Genomic DNA, 18,185 nt, shown 5'->3' with positions numbered 1-18,185 from the left:
GAGGTGAGGCGGCTCTGTCTTGGGCGTGTAAATGTCCCACGTCTTTACAGCTGGGAAGCTGGTGGCCAGGTAGCCGCATCTCATGGGACCCGCGGAGCTCTCCTGGCCCCTCTTTTTCTTGGAGTGGAGGGCACGCGGGGAGAAGCTGCCACCATGCGTGAGATCTGCCCGTTTCCTCTCACCCTAAATCCAACCTCGATGCTGTGCCGTGAGGTAGTTCCCCCTTGGCGGGGAGGCGTGGGAAGTTCTACTCCATTCCAGATTCTTGAGGCTGCAGGCAAGTACTGTTCACTGTCGGGAGTGCAGCCCTGGGAGCAGCCCTGGGCCTCAGCCCCCGCGGCCGCCCCAGGCCTTCCTGTCCGAGATGAGGAGAGAGTTGGCCACCAGGGGGCAGCGCGGGCTAGGGACGCCGCCTCAGGTTCAGCCGATTGGAGGGCAGGGTCGGGGGAACTTGGAACAGGTGCTAGTCAGAAGAATCAAGAAGGCTCAGTAACAGGCCATCTGCAGGAGGTCAGTTTTTGGATTCAGAACACAACACTTAAAGTCTAAAGGACTTTGCCGTGAGAATTTTCTAGATAGATGACCTTCAGGCAAAGTAAGATCCAGATCAAATAATAGATTATATTTATCAAAAGCCTAAACCCCAAAGGACACACAGGTTTCCTGGCAACCGGAACAGCTGTTTCTGGAACATTTGATTGCTTCTCTCTTCTGAACTTCTTCTGCGCTGAACCTTGAGCTTTTGGGCTGAAGCCATTGTGTGTGGGCTCCCCTACTTCTTCTAGTCGAGTACTTGTGAGGTGCCAACTCCCCCCCTCCCCCCAAAAAACCCATGGAGCAGTCCCAGTACCCTTCCCTGCCAAAGCAGAAATGCCACTCAGGATTTAGAAAATAAAACATTACTGGGGCTGGGAAGGTGGCTCAAGTGGTAGAGCGCTAGCCTTGGGCTGAAGAGCTGAGGGACAGCACCCAGGCCGAGTTCAGGCCCCATGACCGGACCCAAAAAAATAGAATAAAACATTACTTAACAATTTAAAACATAGTGACCTGGGGCTGGGAAGGTGGCTCAGTGGTAGAGTGCTTGCCTAGCATGCAGGAAGCCCTGGGTTCCACTCCTCAGTACCACACAAACAGAAAAAGCCAGAAGTGGTGCTGTGGCTCAAGTGGTAGAGCGCTAGCCTTGGGAAAAAGAAGCTCAGGGACAGTGCCCAGGCCGAGTTCAAGTCTCAGAACTGGCACACACAATAAAACCCCGAAGCATAGTGTCCTAATGGAATAGGATGCAGATTCATAGCGTATAAAAATTAAAATGTAAGCCATCTAAACTAGGGCAGTGAGGCCTGTTAGGTGGGGAACACGGAAGACATGGCCTGCTATCTTGCAGGTGACACGAGATGAGAGTCTTCGTCTCTCTGAGCCCGTTTCCTCATGTGCAGAGGGGCGGGGCTGGCGGGGTGGCTGGACTTGAGGATTTCTGAGGCCTCAGGGGTTAGCTTGCTGGGCATTTCTTCTCCCTGGTTTCACCCCTGCAAAAACACAAGGACTGATGGGAAAGGCCAAACAAAAGCAAAAGGATGGAGGGAGTCGCTTCAGTGGGAGAGCAACAACACTTAGTAGTTCTCACAAAATGAAATGAAGGAGAGGAAGGAGGAGGAAGGAGGGGAGGAGAAGGAGGAGGAAGAGGAAGGAGGGGAGGGGAGGAGAAGGAGGAGGAAGAGGAAGCAGAGAAAAGAGGAGGAGGAGGAAGAGGAGGAGGAGGGAGGGAGGGGTGAGGCTGACGGCAGCATGGAAGGCTAGCCCGAGGCTCTGGCAGGCGCAGGGCTGAGTGGTGGGTCATCCGTGGTGTGGAAGGCCTTGTTGGTTCCCCACTCGCCCGGCCGCGGGCACCCTGGCTGGCGTCTTCCCCCTCAGGCTGTGGAGAACGCGGGGAGCACTCACTCACGGCTCCTCCACCTGCTTGCCCTGCGGGACCATGCCATTCCCACAGCGGCGGCCAGGCCCGCCTTCCCAGCAGCGGAGCACAGGGCCCCACTCCACACAGGACTTAGCTTCTGCTTCCAGAATGTTCGTTATTGTTGACGTTGATCTGGATGAAACCGGAGTCTGAGGCCCCAGGCCTAAACGAGGGGATCCCCATGGAGGTCTGACCACTCACCCCAACACCATGGGGGGGGCAGAGGAGGGAGCAATGCCCGCCCCTCCCCCAATGGACAGGCTGTGTGGAGGGACAAATGCAGCCCGTCCACCTGTTTCCAGGACAGACACATGGGTTTTTGTATTAGACAAAAAATGTGTGCAGGTGGCAAAAGGAATGGGTAATTATTCACAGTCCAGGCCAGAGCATGGCGCGGATCAGCTGAGTGGTTCTGGCGAAGCTCCCGCTTTGACCACTTGAGGGGAGCGATCTGGTCAAAGTTACCGCTGCCTGGGAATAGAAGAATGTTTAGACCAATCCTGATGTTGGCAGTTGATTACGGGGGGCCTGGGGCTCCGTGCAAGGCCTGCTGTTCCTTTCCTTGGGGTGTTTCATCCCTTGTGGTCGGATGCTGGATGCCGGCCCTCCAGGACTTCAGGGGGTGGCCCGGGACTGCGGAGAGAATGGCGAGCGAAGACAGACGCGCTGCAGACGCCGTGACGTTCATCGAGCTTTCCTCCTGCTTCTAGTTCATTCGTGGGCCCAATAAACGGCGAGTACTTTTTAGCAAAAGCAGATTTTGAGCACAGGCAACATAGCGGGCGTGAAGGGGGACTCACGATGGTGGAAGGGCATTTCCCTAGTCAGCGATGCTGTGAGCATCTCCACGCATCATCGCCATTTGGCTACCGTTAGACAAAGCTCTATTGAACTCACCGGCGCGTTTGTTGATATTGAATGTTTTTATTGAGTTCTTATATTCTGCACAGCAGCCGCTTATGGCTACCTGATTAAAAGACCCATTTCTCAAAGGCAGAAGGATAGCTTCAGTTTCTTTTAACTCCTGCACAGGACTTGGCCCACAGGTGACCTTCACAGAACATTCCCGAAGGCCACAAAGTATGAAACTAAGTGGGAAAAAGAAATATAAAGAACATTTGCTAGGCAAGCCCGAGACCTGTTTCCCCAGAAGCAGAACTCCAAGAATCACCCTGGAGGGGAGAGGCGGGTGCTAGAGCCAGGGAGCACCCTCTTCATTCAGAAGAGCCCTGGGCCCGAGGGACAGGCAGAAAGAAGGTCAGGCTGGGGGCCCAGAAGGTCCGGGGACCTGCCTGGGGGAAGGCAGCCCTGCAGCCAGTGGGTACGCACCCACGGGTGCCCAAGATCCCGCGGGACGGAAGAGAGTGGGCCCCCATGGCCTCTATCTCCGCCCAGGCTCTGGCTAAGGAGTCCAGTTCCAAGGAGGCCCAGCCAGAGCTCTGCGGGCCTCTGCAAGTTCACTTCCACGCCCGGCTGGCTCCTCCCCGGCAGATCAGGCTAGGGAGCCCCTTCTTCCTGGAAAGAGGTGCGATGGCTTGGGCAGGAAAGTGGGGGACGGGCTCCATGAAGACATAGACAGGGTGGGGGTGGGGGTGACCTCCTGATCCCGAGGATGGGGCGGGGGGGTGGTCACTGGCTGCAGGGCTGCAAGCTTCAGGAGGCGGGCGGGGAGAGGTGCGGGTGGGGGAGAGGGAGGGGGAGCCTGTTTTCCCTCCCCCCTCAGTAAAACACTTTCTCCAGGTAGGTATTCAGGAACATTCCGGTGGGGTCCAGCCTTTCACGGATGGCACAGAACTTGGGGAAGGCAGGGTACATTTTCTCAAAGTCCTTCCGGGTGCAGTTGTGGGCCTGTGGAAGCAGGGACAACCGGCCTCCCTGTCAGAGGCACAGGTCTGGAGGCTGCCTCTCCATGCTCCCCTGCCTGCGAGCCTCTGTGACGCCAGCCTCCTAGAGGCACGGGGCCCACGGTGTAGGGAGCCAAACAGCATGGGGGAGGAGGAGGCTGGGAAGCAGAGCAGGAAGGGGCCAGGCCACCCTGGAACCCCAGTTTCAATGTGGCGGCTGTGTGATACACTTTGTGGGTGCCTGTGGTATCCTGCTCGCTGCTTCCTGTGAGAACCAGATAAAGCTACGGAGGGGACGTTTCTCATGGCAACCTCTGGGCTGGTAGAGCCGCAGCCCTGGCGAGGAGGCCGGGGTCTGGGACAGGAGGTGAGGCCCTGGCATTTCCTGCCAGTCAGCCTGGGCGCTTAAGGAACAGGGAGGGCTGGCGCCCTCTGCTGGAGGCCACGGCACACAGCCGCGGCCCTCCGCGGCTCAACAGCTCAACAGCTCTGGCCTCAAGTCCTACCTTGGCCCAGTGGGGCCTGCCTCCAAACTTCTTCATGATGGTCTCGTAGGCCAACCAGTAGTCCAGCCGAGGGACGTCCTTGCCGTAGGGCCTGCAGTGAGGAGAAACAGGTGGTGAGCCAGCCCCACCCTCTCTTAGCACAGCGCTGGTGGGAGAGGGGGAGAGGGACGGGGGGGGGGGGGGGAGGGCTAGCTCTGCCTATAGGACAGAGCAGCAGACACCGCCATGGAGATCTTCAGTTCACCACACCTCCAAAAAGGATTCTGACAATGTGCGCCCCTCCCATTATCTAATTGGAATCTGAATGTGGACTCGATCAACTCGTTGAATGCCTGGAAAATGTGACCACACAACCTACTAGATGCTGCCAGTCAGTCTTCCTGGTGTGAGAACTGACTTCATTAAAAAAAAAATCATATATGCATGTTGTGATGCATCCACACAACAGCTTTCCCTCATGTGGGTCTGCATTCACAGGTAAACAAGATAAACAGAGACCAGAACACCGCTGGGGTATGAGCCTCTCCACACAGCTGGCCTTCTACCAATTAAGCCCACTTCCCTCAGTCTTCCCAGGCTCTCCAAGGAGCTGTGCATCCCTGAACTGTCCCCTGGGCTCCTCAGCAGTTTCTTTCATTTGACTGAGATGCTGGAGATAACAGTGAGCGAGAGGAAGGTTGCTTTTAAGGATGTGAAAGGGAGGCAGAAGGAGATCTTAGAAAAGGGGAGAGATGGTGTCCAGATGCCAGGATCAGAAGATGGCACCTGAGCTGGCAGTGAAAGGTTGGGAAAGTGGAGGGGACAGCTTCCACCTGGTCCCGCCCCTCCCCGATAGTGGGCCTGTCAGCACCTGTACATGATGGTCCCGCCCCTCCCCAGCAGTGGGCCTGTCAGTCACCTGTACATGATGGTCCCACCCCTCCCTGGCAGTGCGCCTGTCAGTCACCTGTACATGATGGTCCCGCCCCTCCCCGGCAGTGGGCCTGTCAGTCACCTGTACATGATGGTCCCGCCCCTCCCCGGCAGTGGGCCTGTCAGTCACCTGTACATGATAGTCCCGCCCCTCCCCGGCAGTGGGCCTGTCAGTCACCTGTACATGATGGTCCCGCCCCTCCCCAGCAGTGGGCCTGTCAGTCAGCTGTACATGATGGTCCCGCCCCTCCCCGGCAGTAGGCCTGTCACCTGTACATGATAATGTTCATGTAGCAGCTGTCCCTCTGGAAGCAGGGGCTCAGCAGGATGTCATCACCCCTGGTGAAGCGCACCTCCACAGGGTAATGGGCCACCACCTTAGGGTTAGCTTCCAGCATGTTCTTCAGCTCCAGCAGGGCCTCCTTGGTCTTCTCTCTGGCCTCAGCCCAAGCCATAAGAATGCAGACATCAGGGTGGGACAGGGAAGTCAGATGCCTGGCCCCGGGTTCTGCCTGAGCCCCCAGCCTCCCCGGTGACAAGGCTCGGACTCCAGCTTGCCTCCTCCTCTTGGTGGCCTGGGACCCGACCCTACCTGGGGATGGCCCAGTCCTGGACATGCTGCTTGAAGCGGCACTCGTAGGTGAAGATCTTGTGGCTCACATGACTGTTCTCCCTCTTGCGGGTGAATAGCAGCCAGAAGAAGAAGCGGTTGATCCAGGAGACAAGGAACGGCAAGAAGGTGCTGTGGGGCACAGGGCAGGGAGGCGGTGGGCAGGATGAAGGAGCAGATCACTAACACCTGGTATCCATTGTGTGCCAGGCACTGGGCTGGGGTCTTTCCAAACCTAGGCCTTGCTCTCGGTCGGGAGACCAACCAGCATGGCTGTGACTCCTTCTCCCGCTTGCTGGCTTGAGTCAGCAGCCATCGTTCATAACTATCTGGACAATTTTCAGTGTCTCGTCACCTGTCACTAATGTCTCTGTCTCAAAGCTTTACCAGCTTGTTGGGGCAAAGGGTGCGGGAGTTTTCAGCAGGCTGTTGACAGATTAATTTCCAGGAAGACTGTGGTATTCATCCTATTCTTAATTATTATATGGATTAAGAAGCTAATGGCACTGGATACCAGTGCTGACACCTGTCATCCTGGCTACTCAGGAGGCTGAGATCTGAGGATGAGAATCACAGTTTGAAATCAGCCCAGGCAGGAGAGTCTGTGAAACGCTTAACTCCATCAAAAAGCTAGAAGTAGAAGTGTGGCACAAGTGATAGAGCTCCAACCTGGAGCAAAGAAAGCCAACTGAGACCGTGAGGTTCTGACTTCAAGTAGCAGGGCTGACACCAGAACAACACGAAGGAGGTCTTCATCCCTGGGGAAAGGGGTCTGCTCCCAGCCACTCATCAACTGCCCTCCGTAAAGTGAGCTCATTTCCTTAATAGCAAATTATGGGTAAGGAATCACCCTCCAGGGAGGTTGCAGTGATTAAAAAGCGGCCCAGGAACTGATCCCATGGCTCAGTGCTTGGGATCCGATCAGCACTGGGCACATTGTAAACCATTGATGGTGTCTGCGGCTTGCTCAGAGTGAGGCTGAGACTCAGAGCCTTATAACCATGGAAAGGAAATGAAAAATGTCATCATCTCTGAGCCTGAGAGGGAGACCTGGGCTCACAGGAACGTGCTGGCAGCAGCGGATGCAGCGGAGGAGAGGTGTGGAAGTCCCCCGGGCCCAGACCTCCGCTTGTGCCCTCTCCCCTTTCACCCCTTTTCTGTCAGGCTATGGCAATAAGAAGCCCACGGTCATTAGGTCAGGCTCTCAGAGACTGTGGGAGCTGTATTTGGTCACATGTGCAGGTGAATTCTCATCTGTAGATTAGTTGGCTTGGGTCACGCTGGGCTCATGAGCTCGCTGGGCTCATGTGCTCGAGGCTTAGCCCCTCCAGGGTAGCATTTCTGGGAAGAGATTGGCTGGTGAGGATGTTGATTTCATCACTGGATTAGCGCATGGATCAGTTCGTGGCTGAGCGGGCTGTTAGGAGGGCGGGCCTGGCAGCTCTTTCCTCAGAGCTCCTCCGCCTGACTCTGCTTCCTGGCTGCCGTGAGCCAGCACTTCTGCGACACTCTGCCTTCTCAGCCATGAGGCTCTGCCTCCCCCTAGGCCCTCAGGAGTGGGGCCAGGGGTCATGTACTCATGTACTGGACCCATTGAAGTCAAGAGCCAAGGTAAATGTTTCTTTTTAAAAACTGACTGTCTTAGGTATTTTGTCACAGGAATGAAATATCATATCCTGACTAACACACTTGGAATCCATCCATCCATCTCTACTCATCCATCCATCTATCTCTCTCCATCCATCTATCCACCTATCCACCTATCCATCCATCCATCCATCCATCCATCCATCCATCCATCCATCCATCCATCTACCCACCTATCCATCCATCCATCCATCCATCCATCCATCCATCTACCCATCTGCTTACTCACCTATCCATCATCCATCTCCATCTATCTAACCATCTATCCATCCACCTCCATCCATATTTCCATCTCCATCTACCCATTCATCTCTATCCATCCATCCACTCACCTATCCATCATCCATCCATCCACTCACTTATATTCATCTCTTCATATCTATCTATCCGTCCATCCTCCTTCAACACCCCCTTCCTTTCATCTCCATTGCTACTGCCACATCAGTCCTGGTTCAGGTGCACTTATGTAACAATTCCTCCACCTATCCCCTCTTTTCCCGTCCAATCTACTTGCACACAGCAGCTGGACAGCTTACATTATTTTAGACTAGACACAGTTTAGTGTCCTATTTCTATATCCAAAGGCAGGAAATTCATGCTGAGGGTGGCACTATTAATCTGAGTTCTTTTGTAGGAGTAAGTACAAAATTAGTTTTCTTTTTTCTACAAAGAGATAGCTTTCATTTAATCCTGGCTGGCTTCTTTAAGAGTCCATTGTTTGGGGCTGGGAAAGTGGCTCAGTGGTAGAGTGCTTGCCTTGCATGCCTGAGGCCCTGGGTTCAATTCCTCAGCACCACATAAGCAGGAAAAGCTGGAAGTGGTGCTGTGGCTCAAGTGGTAGAGCACTAGCCTTGAGCTGAAGAGCTGAGGGACAGCGCCCAGGCCCAGAGTTCAGACCGCATGACCAGCAAAAAAAAAAAAAAAAAGAATCCATTGTTCAGACTCCTTCCCAAGGCTTCCACTACCCTTAAGATGACCCTGAGCTCTCCAAGTGATCCGAATGTACTCCTGGGATGAGCACCTCTGTTTAGACCTGGGAGACAGACTCCATCTGTATGCATAAGGCTAAGGCGTTACGCTTCTGATGGGGAATGCATCCTCACCAGCACGTGGCAGATGCTATGCAAAGGCCCCATTGTCCCCTACCTGGTCCACAGAAGGAACTCCAGTAAGTAGAATCCAATGGCATAGTCCCAAAACCAGCTGGCTGAAGAGGACGGTGGCTGAGAAGGAGAATTTGTCATTAGTTCAGCACCGGGCTGAGCTGCCTTCTGACCTGTTTCTCACAAGGTCCTCTTAGGGAGATGTGTTCTGGGAGTGGCTCCAAGCCGAGGAGGAAGGAAGGAAGAAGGGTGCGCTCCCCCCCACCCCCCAGGACTGATGAAGGCCGCTTTCTTTTCATGATTCTCTCTCTCTCTCTCTCTCTCTCTCTCTCCCTCTCCCTCTCTCTCTCTCCCTCTCTCCCTCTCTCTTTCTCTCTCTCTCTCCCTTTCCCTCTCTCTCCCTCTCCTTCTCTCTCTCTCTTTCTCTCTCTCTCTCCCTCTCTCCCTCTCCCTCTCTCTCTTCCTCTCTCTCCCTCCCTCCCTCTCCCTCTCTCTCTCTCTCTCTCTCCCTCTCCCTCTCCCTCTCCCTCTCCCTCTCTCTCTCTCTCTCTCTCTCTCTCTCTCTCTCTCTCTCTCTCTCTCTCTCTCTCTCTCTCTCTCTCTGTGCTCTCACTGATTTTGCACAAGATAAAGACATGCGCTTGTCCTCACTCTTGGTTCCAGCAACCGCTCCTTAGGCGCTCTGTGCTGGCCCCTACACACAGCGGTTCCCTGGTCTCATGGGCATTTACACTGATAATAGCTTTGCTTTCTTCCACGAGGAGCAGCCTGCTTACTATGACATGGGGAGGGCGGAAAGGACTCTTCTCTTCTGTTGCAGATTGGAGATGAGGGAAGTGCGAGGCTTTGTCAGTCTCTCCCGGCTGTCTGAGACTCTTCTCCATCCTGCTCAGTCCTGCCTATATTTCTGTCCTCTGCTGTCCGCCTTACGTCTAGCCTTCCCTTGGCTGTACCTACACATCCCTCCTCTGGGACACACTGGCCCCACTTGGCTGCCTTCTTATCTTTCTTCCACACCTCCAGCCCGTCTGCCTTGCGCCTCATACTCAGTGCTAGCCCGGCGCATTGGCCGTTGGGGCGACCTGAGTGTCAGCCACCCCGGGAGGAGAAGGGTGGCTGCAGGGGCGTGGGGTGCGGGTGGAGAGGGTCAGGGCTGGGCAGAGCTGGGTGTGGCCGCGGTCACCTTGTTAGTGTGGTCCTGGTAGATGATGCTGACATTCTCACTGTGCGGGAACCACAGGAAGCGGAAGTACTCTGACTTCTTCAGATGACTGTCCAGGTTGTCGAGGACCTGGCCCGGCCAGAGGGGAGGGAACAGGCTGTGTTGGTCGTGGGAAGAGGGTGGGGAGCCCCAGAAGTGAGCCCCATCCTCTCACCAGAAGATGGTGCCACCCAGGGGAGTGGTTCACACCATCCCATCCTGGTTCACACCAGGACCCCTCCGGATCGAGGAGGGGGTACGGAGGCCCAGTCCTCATCCAGAGGCTGAAGGGGGAGCCAGGGACCAGCACCTCCTTCAAGGTGGAGGGGAAGGACGTCTCGAGCAGGTGGAACTGAGGCACGCACTGCAGGGTGATGGTAAGGATGACGCCCAGACAGCCCAGGTGCACCCGCGCAGCCTGGAACACGTCTGCATTGCTGGATTCGGAGCATTCCAGAAGGACTCCATCGGCCGTCAGCAGGGTCAGCGCCACCACCTGGCCGTGGAGAAGAACCACACTTCACAGCCCTGGCCCCTAGGCTGGCCAGAAGCTTCCCCCAAGCTCCGGGCTTGTCCTCAGAAGGGAGGCCACGCCCCAGGACGGCCAGGTGACAGGCAGGCTGCAAAGGAGCCAAGATCTCTCCTGGAAGTGCTTACTTTAGCGAGGCAAAATGAGGGCCTGTGGGCCTCTGGGTCATACCAGCCCTGGTGACCCTCACCGCCCTAGAGTATGGGTTCCCCACAATCGGAATGAATCTGTCCCTCCTTGGTGACACAGGGTGGCCCTCCAGACCAGCCACACCCAGTCAGAAACTGTGGGTCTCTGCAAGCCCTCAGCCGCTCAGCTGGAAATGGAGTTGGAAAACACCAGCGTCTCCCCTTGACCCTCCTCCCCGAGGGCACGGCTCTCATTGCTGCTCCAGCCCTTCTCCACGCTCTGCTCTTTGCTAATTTGGATGGAAATTGCTTCTGACATGTGTAGTTGGTGGCAGGGTGCTCAGGGCGAGAGAACAGTTACAGTTGAACTAATTCCGATTAACAGCGACCAAAGGCAAGAGGAGGAAGTGGCAGAAGCAGGGCAGGGTGGCCAGCTGGGGGAGAGTTTCTGCTTCGTGATGACTGTTTATGAAAGCTAGATCCAGAGCAACCGATGAGAGCTCACCTGGGAAATGCTTCACAAAAAGATCTAAAAGCCTGTGACGGGTAGGGCTGTGTATTTATGAGAGGTAGGATCTTGGGCATGATTTGTGTGCATGTGGGTGGGTGTGTGCATGTGGGCATGTGTGTGCATGTGGGTGTGTGTGTGCATGTGGGCATGTGTGTGTGTGTATGTATGCATGCATGTGTGTATATGTGCATGCCAGCTAGGATCTTGGGCATGATTTGTGTGCATGTGTGCATGTGTGTGCATGTGTGCATGTGTGTGCATGTGGGCATGTGTGTGCATGTGGGCATGTGTGTGTGTGTATGTATGCATGCATGTGTGTATATGTGCATGACAGCTAGGATCTTGGGCATGATTTGTGTGCATGTGGGCGTGTGTGGGCATGTGGGCATGTGTGTGTATGTGTGTGTGTGTGTGTTTGCGTGCATGCCAGTCCTTGAACTCAGGGCCTTGGTTGGTACTATCTCTGAACTTCTTTGTACAAGACTAGTGCACCACCATTGGAGCCACAGCGCCACTTCTGGTTTTCTGGTGGTTAATTGGAGATAAGAGTCTCAAAAACTTTCCTGCCCACACTGGCTTCAAATGGAGATCCTCAGCTGTCACTTCTCCTGAGTAGCTAGGATTACAGGCTCTAGCCACTGGGGCCTGGCTTTTGGGCATGATTTTTAACACCTCTGTCTCCTCCTCCGTGGAGAGGAGGAACAACAGGAATAAGACCTCAGAAGGTCGGCAAGGACCACATGAGACGATGTCCTGAATCATCCAAGGGCCTGGTGCACAGCAGGTGCTGCTCCTTGCTGTCACGGCTGGAATTTGAAATGTTTCCGAGGCTCCTATGCTAAAGTCTCGGCTGCATGCTGATGGATTTTGGGGAGGTGATGGACTCACAAGAGGTCCAGGCTCATCAGTTAGCTCACCCACATCTCCCGTCGGTATCACGGGTAAGATCTAACGGCCGGCCCCACTTTTCCTATCAAGCCTGCTCATCTAGGCTTGCAAGGAGAAGTGGCCAGTAAGTTCTGTGTGCACTTTGATGTGTGGTCTCCCCAAAGGACTTTCCTCCTCTGTTGATCATGGGATCAACACCAGCTTGATATGCGAATCCTGGCGAGAGGTCTACGACCCGGGGCAAATCTTGTGGGGCGGCTCTCAGGCTGCTTCACCTCCAGTTACCACTGCGCTGTCTTGGAAAGCCGATGGCAAAGCCGTGGAAGGATTCCACATCGGGCCCTTCCTACCCAGTAGAGAAAGTTAAAGGTCCTGCCCCTCCTTTTTCTTTTGCCCTCAACAAAGGTCGTTGCTGACAAGGACATCTTGAGTCACTCATGGCTGGCCACCACTTCGTGTTTTGTACCTGTGATCAGACCCTGATTGATTCTCTCTCTCCACGAGCTGGGGATGGAACCTAGGGCCTTAAGCATGGGAGGGAAACATTGACCACTTGAGCCACGTCTCCAGCTCTTTTGGTTGTGTTTAGTTTTTGCCATGCTGTCTTGCTAACGTGGCCTGGCCTCTGCCTTGTAATCCTTCTCCCCCGACAATGATGGGTGTGCATCCCCACCCCCCGCTGAGTGGACTCTTCATTTTAACTGGCAACGTCACAGCAACAACATCCGGAGACTTTAGGCAACACAACTGCGTGATTATATCCCGTGAAAGGGGGCGCGAGGCTTGAGTCCCAACCCAGGTCTCTTAGCCAGTCCCTCAAGCTGGACCCTTGCGGACAGTGGCGTTGAGGGGGCCGAGGGCGGAGGGGCGCGTGGCGCTGGACCTGAGCCGCCGGTGGAGGCGGCAGACTTACCTGGGTGGGTAGGATGCCATGCTCCACGCCAGTGTTGTGCGTCCCAGTCCCAATAACGCCCCCTGCCGTCACGTCCGACACAGCTCCCAGGCTGTGGGGACAAGAGGGAGAGCAATTAGACTCCCCTGGATAGAGAGAGTGGGGGGGGCCCTGAAGGGGAGAAGGGTTTGCTCAGCCTCTGCCCGCAGCCTCACCCCACATCTCCCCTAACCTTGCAATATGAGTGAGTGGGAACACAGGCCAGTGAAGATGGAGGCCTGACTGAGATGCTCGGAGGCCCTAAGACCCCTTTCTGCAGGAAATCCCTTGGTACTAAACTGAGCTAACACTGATGCTTCCTTCTGAGAGGACAAAGCAGCCTCAGGCAGGGGAGCCAGGAGGGCCCCTACTTGTCGGACTGCTCTCCTGACTCTCACAGCTTACTTGGCACAGCCTTGTGTTTTGATCTCCAGCTGGTAGTTGTAAAGTTGTAGAAACACTCTGTCCACAAGAGCCCCACTCTGTCTGAGCCTATTACTGAATGCTCAGCCTTGCTTGGGTGCGATTCTTGCTAATTCCGTGTAACACTCCCTGAGCCCACGGAGGATGGGCACCTTGATGGGGAAGACAGGTTCCTGAGAAAAAGGTTCCTCTGAGAAATTCCCACCAGCTGGGTCCTCCAGTGCGGGGCCTATTAGAGCAGCAGGTGCTGTCCCGCCCCGCCCCCCGTGACGGGAGAGAGGGCTCTTACTTGGACAGGGACAGGCCATGCTTGTCCAGCTGTGGGTGCAAGTCAGCGAGGAGAATGCCAGCCTCCACCGTCACCTGCTTCTTCTCCTTGTCCACCTGCAAGAGCCAGCGCAAGCTGGGCGGAGACAGGCTACCTTCCCACCATCCTCCCATCCCCCACAACCAGGCTCTTCAGGCATGTGTCCATCTCCTGTGGTCAAAAGGATGCCCAGCCTGGAGATGTGGGGCTTCAGGGATGCTTTATGCAGACGTTTGCAAGTCCAGGGAGGAGGGTCACGTGGCACGGGAAGGGTGGGGCTTTCTGCAGCTACCGTGCCCTGGGCCCAGCCAGGTTGGGATGGTGAAGCTAGGCAAGGGAGGCAGGAAACGAGCCTCAGGGCCTTCAGGGTGTCGACTTCTCTACATGGAGTGGCCTTCTCCCCTTGCTCTCGCAGGACAACCTGCACGTGTGCAGAGGCTACGACGCCCAGGGCAATGAGCAGACGCCTAACTTCTGCCTGGAGCCTGCGGTGCCGACTGGGTGCGGTGTCACGCCCCGCCCAGCAGCGCCCAGGGCCGCCGGGACAGTCTACATTTCACAGGGGTGACTCCTGAGATCCAAGAACGTGAAGGCGCTCGCCCAAGGTCACCCAGTGTCAGCGGCAGAACCTAAGGAGAGTTTGACTCCACGTGCATCTGACCTCAGAGCACACGCTCAATTCCACTGACACGGGACACAGACAGAGCTCGGGAAAATCGATTGCTGGCGCCCAGTCCTCACTAATTAGCAATCAGAGTTAATGACTGCCACGACTGATGCCTTGGCTAGGATATCTTCCTAAGAGGCAGAAATGGTCAGCTTGAGCAAATGAAGAAAACAAGAGAGGAAGGCCGAGCCCCGCTGGCGGGCTGCGGGGAGGGGAGTTTACCCAGCAAAGCCTACAGCTCAGGGGAGGCTAGGAAAAGAATAACAATGCCCACGCGAGGAGCAGGCTCAGTCCTAGATCTATGTCCAGCTGAGTCGCTGACCCTCTCTGATTTCCAGTCTCCATTTCTAAATCAAGCTGAGCCCCACTTAGGGCTCTTGTGGGTTCGTTGTGAGTGGACCTTTTGGGAGTCAGCTTTTCTACTCCGGTTCTAGCAAAGGGGAGAGGAGGCTCTGGGAGAGAGCCTCCATGGCTGTTGGGGTTGGGCAGACCCGAGAGGCAGCCTGGGCAATCCCAGAGGGGGGCTCAGGTGGGGGTGCGCAGGAGTGGGCCAGGAATCAGGGGGTTCTCAGGGAACTGTCCGGGGTGGGGGCAGACAAGGGCAGCAGCACCTTCAGGACCCGGTTCATCTTGCCCATGTGGATCATGAAGCCATCGGTGCAGGCGATATCGGAGGGTGAGTGACCTCCACCCACCACCTTCACCCGCTTGTTCTGCTGCCTGGCCAGCGTCAGCACCTGCCAAGACAAGGAAGACAGTGGGAGGCGGGCCTTTCTCGGAGAAGCCAGAGAGCCTGCAAGGACCCGGCCCAGCCTGAAGGGGGCGTAGGTGCCCCAGGCCTCAGAGACCCGGCCTGTTGAGCTCGGACCCCAGTGCTTATCATCCATCCTATCAAGTGACCACCACTTCTTTTTTTTTTTTTTAATTTAATTTTATTTTATTTGAGAACATACTGTACAGAGGGGTTACAATTACATTGGCAGGATAATGCATACATTTCTTACCAAGCATTGCAGCCTCCTCCTTTGTTTACCCTTCACCTCCCTTCCCAGCCTCCCCCCTCCCCCCCACCCAATCATACCCCCCTCCCCCCCCACACCGACATTGTAAAGCTTGCTTTGACATGACATTTTGTAATTCTCCTTGTTGCAACATGACCACCACTTCTGGTGGTTAATGAAGATGAGCCTCCTGGACTTTCCTGCCTGAGCTGGCTTTGAACCACAATCCTCAGATCTCAGCCGCCTGAGCAGCTAGGCTTACAGTTATCAGCCATCAGTGCTGGCTTGCTTTTTTTTTTTCTTTCTTTCTTTCTTTCTTTCTTTCTTTCTTTCTTTCTTTCTTTCTTTCTTTCTTCCTTTCTTCCTTCCTTCCTTCCTTCCTTTCTTTCTTTCTTTCTTTCTTTCTTTCTTTCTTTCTTTCTTTCTTTCTTTCTTTCTTTCTTCCTTTCTTCCTTCCTTTCTTTCTTTCTTTCTTTCCTTCCTTCCTTCCTTCCTTCCTTTCTTCCTTCTGGCTTTCCTTCTTTCCTTCTTCCCTCCCTCCCTCATTCCCCCTCCCTTCCTTCCTTTTTTTCCCTTCTTTTCTTTCTTCCCTCCCTCCTTCTCCCTCTCTCTTTTCCTTTTTTTTTCTTTCTTCCCTCCCTCTTTCCCTCTCTCCTTTGCTCCCTCCCTCCCTCCCTCCTCTTTCTTTCCTGTTTTTATTCTGCAATACTGGGGCTAGAACCCAGGCCCTCACATGCTCTCTCCATGGAGCCATGCCCAGTCCTTCTGTTTGTGTTTAAGCCTCAGCTTCTCAGGCTGGCCACAAAACCTCCAGTCCGCATCCCAACTGAGCACTAAGGCTTCCCAGGGCCGGACAATGCCTAGAGTTTTGTTTCTCCAGTGTCTATTCCAGGCAGTAGGTAATGCTGGAGATGATTGGATGCCTGATGTCACATTAAGTTACCCCATTCACTTTCACTGTTGGTTTCCTGCTCATGGCCTCCAGGGCTGGGCATCTGGGCCTGGTGAGCTCATGAGATGAACACTCACCTCTCTGATCTCTTCCACGGATGTGGGCTGGTAGTACATCTCTGGGCAGCAGCCATACGTCTTCGCCCAGTTTTGGAACTGGACTCCTTTGTGTCCGTGGACCTGTATCAGGCAACAAGCCAGGTCTGAGCAGGCAAGCATCCGGGTCATGTCTGAATTCCACCCCACACCCCACTCATCATGGCAGCCAGCCACAGAGCGAGGCCCAGCTCCCCCCCCCTCCCCCAGCTGTCAGGGCAAGTAGAAGATCAAAGCACGTCGGAAGCTCTGAAGCCACGTGGGGCCATGTCGGGCCTCTGGTCAGATGAACAGACTACACAGAAAGCTCTGTCCATTCTTAGGCCAAGATGAGGTGAGGGGTGGGGTCTGAGAAAGTAGGACTCGGCCTGTTGGATGTCTTGCTCAGGGGCGGGTAGAAGGATTGTGGCTGCCCAGGGGAGCTGGGGCTGGGGCTGGTCGGAGCAGCTCAGGGCAGGGCAGTCCCCTGATTTCTAAGCCTCAGCTTGGAGTCCCGGGCTAACGCTCCCTTTGTTGGACAGATACTACGTTGGCCTCCTCTCTGTCTCATACCTAACTTAGGCCTAGTAGCAGTGAAACTGAATAATGCTAAAAGTAACTTCCCCAAGCTCACACAACAAGACACAGGAGTCCAGCCCAGGCCTGTGCCTCCCAGACCTAGCCTAGCACCCCAGCACCTCCCTAGAGCCTTCACTCCAAGAGGGTGCCTGTGGCCTCCCCCAGTCCACCCCAGGGCCTCAGGCTTGGCTCAGTTTTCTCTCCCCACACCCAGCTTCCAGGGCCCGCCTGGAGCTGTACCCACTGGAACCCCACGGGCCCTACCATGGCTCCAGCAGTCAGTGGCCTTGGCTGGCTCTGGCTGTCTTCAGGGTCAATGCTCTGGGCAGCAGGAACAGAGATGCGTCCACCTGGGGGAGCGCAGGCCGAATGGGCTGTCACAGCGTGGGGTGAGGGGCTTTGGGCAGGGAGGCAGGTAATCAGTGCCGGACAGGCTCCGCCCCCAGGATGAGGTCACAGGACTGACTGCGGCTGGGCCCTCCCTTGCTCTGGAGCCCTGGGCAGGCTAGAGGGCCCAGAAAGCCATTCCTAAGAGCTGCAGGGTCTCTGAGCCCAACTCTAGAGATCCTGGAGCCAAAGAACCCTGCCAGCCTCAAAACTGGATCCTTGACACCATAGATCAGGAGGACTATGATTGGGGAGTCAGCGGGGGACGAGGGGCCGACACCCCCACGGTGGGGCCTATTAGAGCAGGGTGATCCCCTCCAGGAAGACACAGAAAAGGACCTCGGGGCTGCAGGCCTTGTCTTCTAGGAGAGCCCTGCCCTTCCTCAGATCCATACACCGAGCAAGGCTTTGCTGTAGATGCCCCTGGGTTCCTAGCCTACACTTTGCCAGGTAACCACCAGGGACCTGCCTCTTCTTTCATACACTGGGACAAGTTGTGCTTAATTCCTGAGATCAACATGCAGGGTGCAGTTGCTTTATGAGAAGCACTAGCCTGGGACATGGTCAGTACTGGAAAGGGTAGCTAGTGCTTACCTCTGTGCCCAGTGGTGAGCTTGCCGGTGTTCTGAGCTCCGGGACACTGATTCCAATCCCTTAGCTCAGCCGACTCTGCCTGCAGAGATGCCACACGCCCTGCACACTAATGCAGCAAGCCAAATGAAAAGGTGCTGAGCACCCAGGATAGTAGATCTTTCCAAGCCAAGAGCCGGTGTCTGGGAAGAGCCTGAGCCACGGCTGACAGCTCTGGAGGAGAAACAGCTGGGCACTGGCCACGTTGCACATGAGAAGTCCTGCCCAGGGGGTGAGAGGCACACCTGTGTGTGTGCATAGGCATGTGAGCAGTCACATTCACCAATGACACACTACGAGGTGAGTGACGGTGGTGGCCTGGGTCTTACAGGGTGACAAACATACTGGAAAAGTGGCAGTTAAGACCAGTCTTTAAGGTATGAAGTTAAGATCGAATACAA

At 55.3% G+C, this 18,185-nt stretch overlaps 1 protein-coding gene across 3 annotated transcripts; it reads right to left on the bottom strand.

Moving 5' to 3' along the window:
• Window positions 1-2,858: 2,858 nt before the first annotated feature.
• Window positions 2,859-17,972, bottom strand: LOC138823396 (L-gulonolactone oxidase). Of its 3 annotated transcripts, none has more exons than XM_070016728.1 (13): window positions 17,749-17,970; window positions 17,032-17,164; window positions 16,192-16,293; window positions 14,773-14,898; window positions 13,477-13,571; window positions 12,747-12,837; window positions 10,088-10,273; window positions 9,760-9,867; window positions 8,620-8,696; window positions 5,809-5,958; window positions 5,487-5,651; window positions 4,305-4,395; window positions 2,859-3,802 (listed from the first exon to the last, which is right to left on the bottom strand). In XM_070016728.1, the coding sequence occupies exons 2-13, from the start codon at window positions 17,032-17,034 to the stop codon at window positions 3,674-3,676; spliced, it is 1,323 nt and encodes a 440-aa protein (XP_069872829.1). In that variant the 5' UTR covers window positions 17,035-17,164; window positions 17,749-17,970; the 3' UTR covers window positions 2,859-3,673. The 3 variants fall into 3 exon arrangements, with proteins under 3 accessions (XP_069872829.1, XP_069872831.1, XP_069872832.1); XM_070016730.1 differs by having other exon boundaries at window positions 17,032-17,117; XM_070016731.1 differs by having other exon boundaries at window positions 3,681-3,802; window positions 5,570-5,651; window positions 17,749-17,972.
• Window positions 17,973-18,185: the final 213 nt, after the last annotated feature.

The sequence above is a fragment of the Dipodomys merriami genome, unplaced genomic scaffold, assembly GCF_024711535.1.
Source record: "Dipodomys merriami isolate MVZ:Mamm:240054 unplaced genomic scaffold, mDipMer1.0.p SCAF_12, whole genome shotgun sequence".
In the NCBI taxonomy this organism is placed as follows: Eukaryota; Metazoa; Chordata; class Mammalia; order Rodentia; family Heteromyidae; genus Dipodomys; species Dipodomys merriami.
Note: the sequence above shows the minus strand (reverse complement) of the source record. Positions and strands in the feature narration are given on the sequence as shown.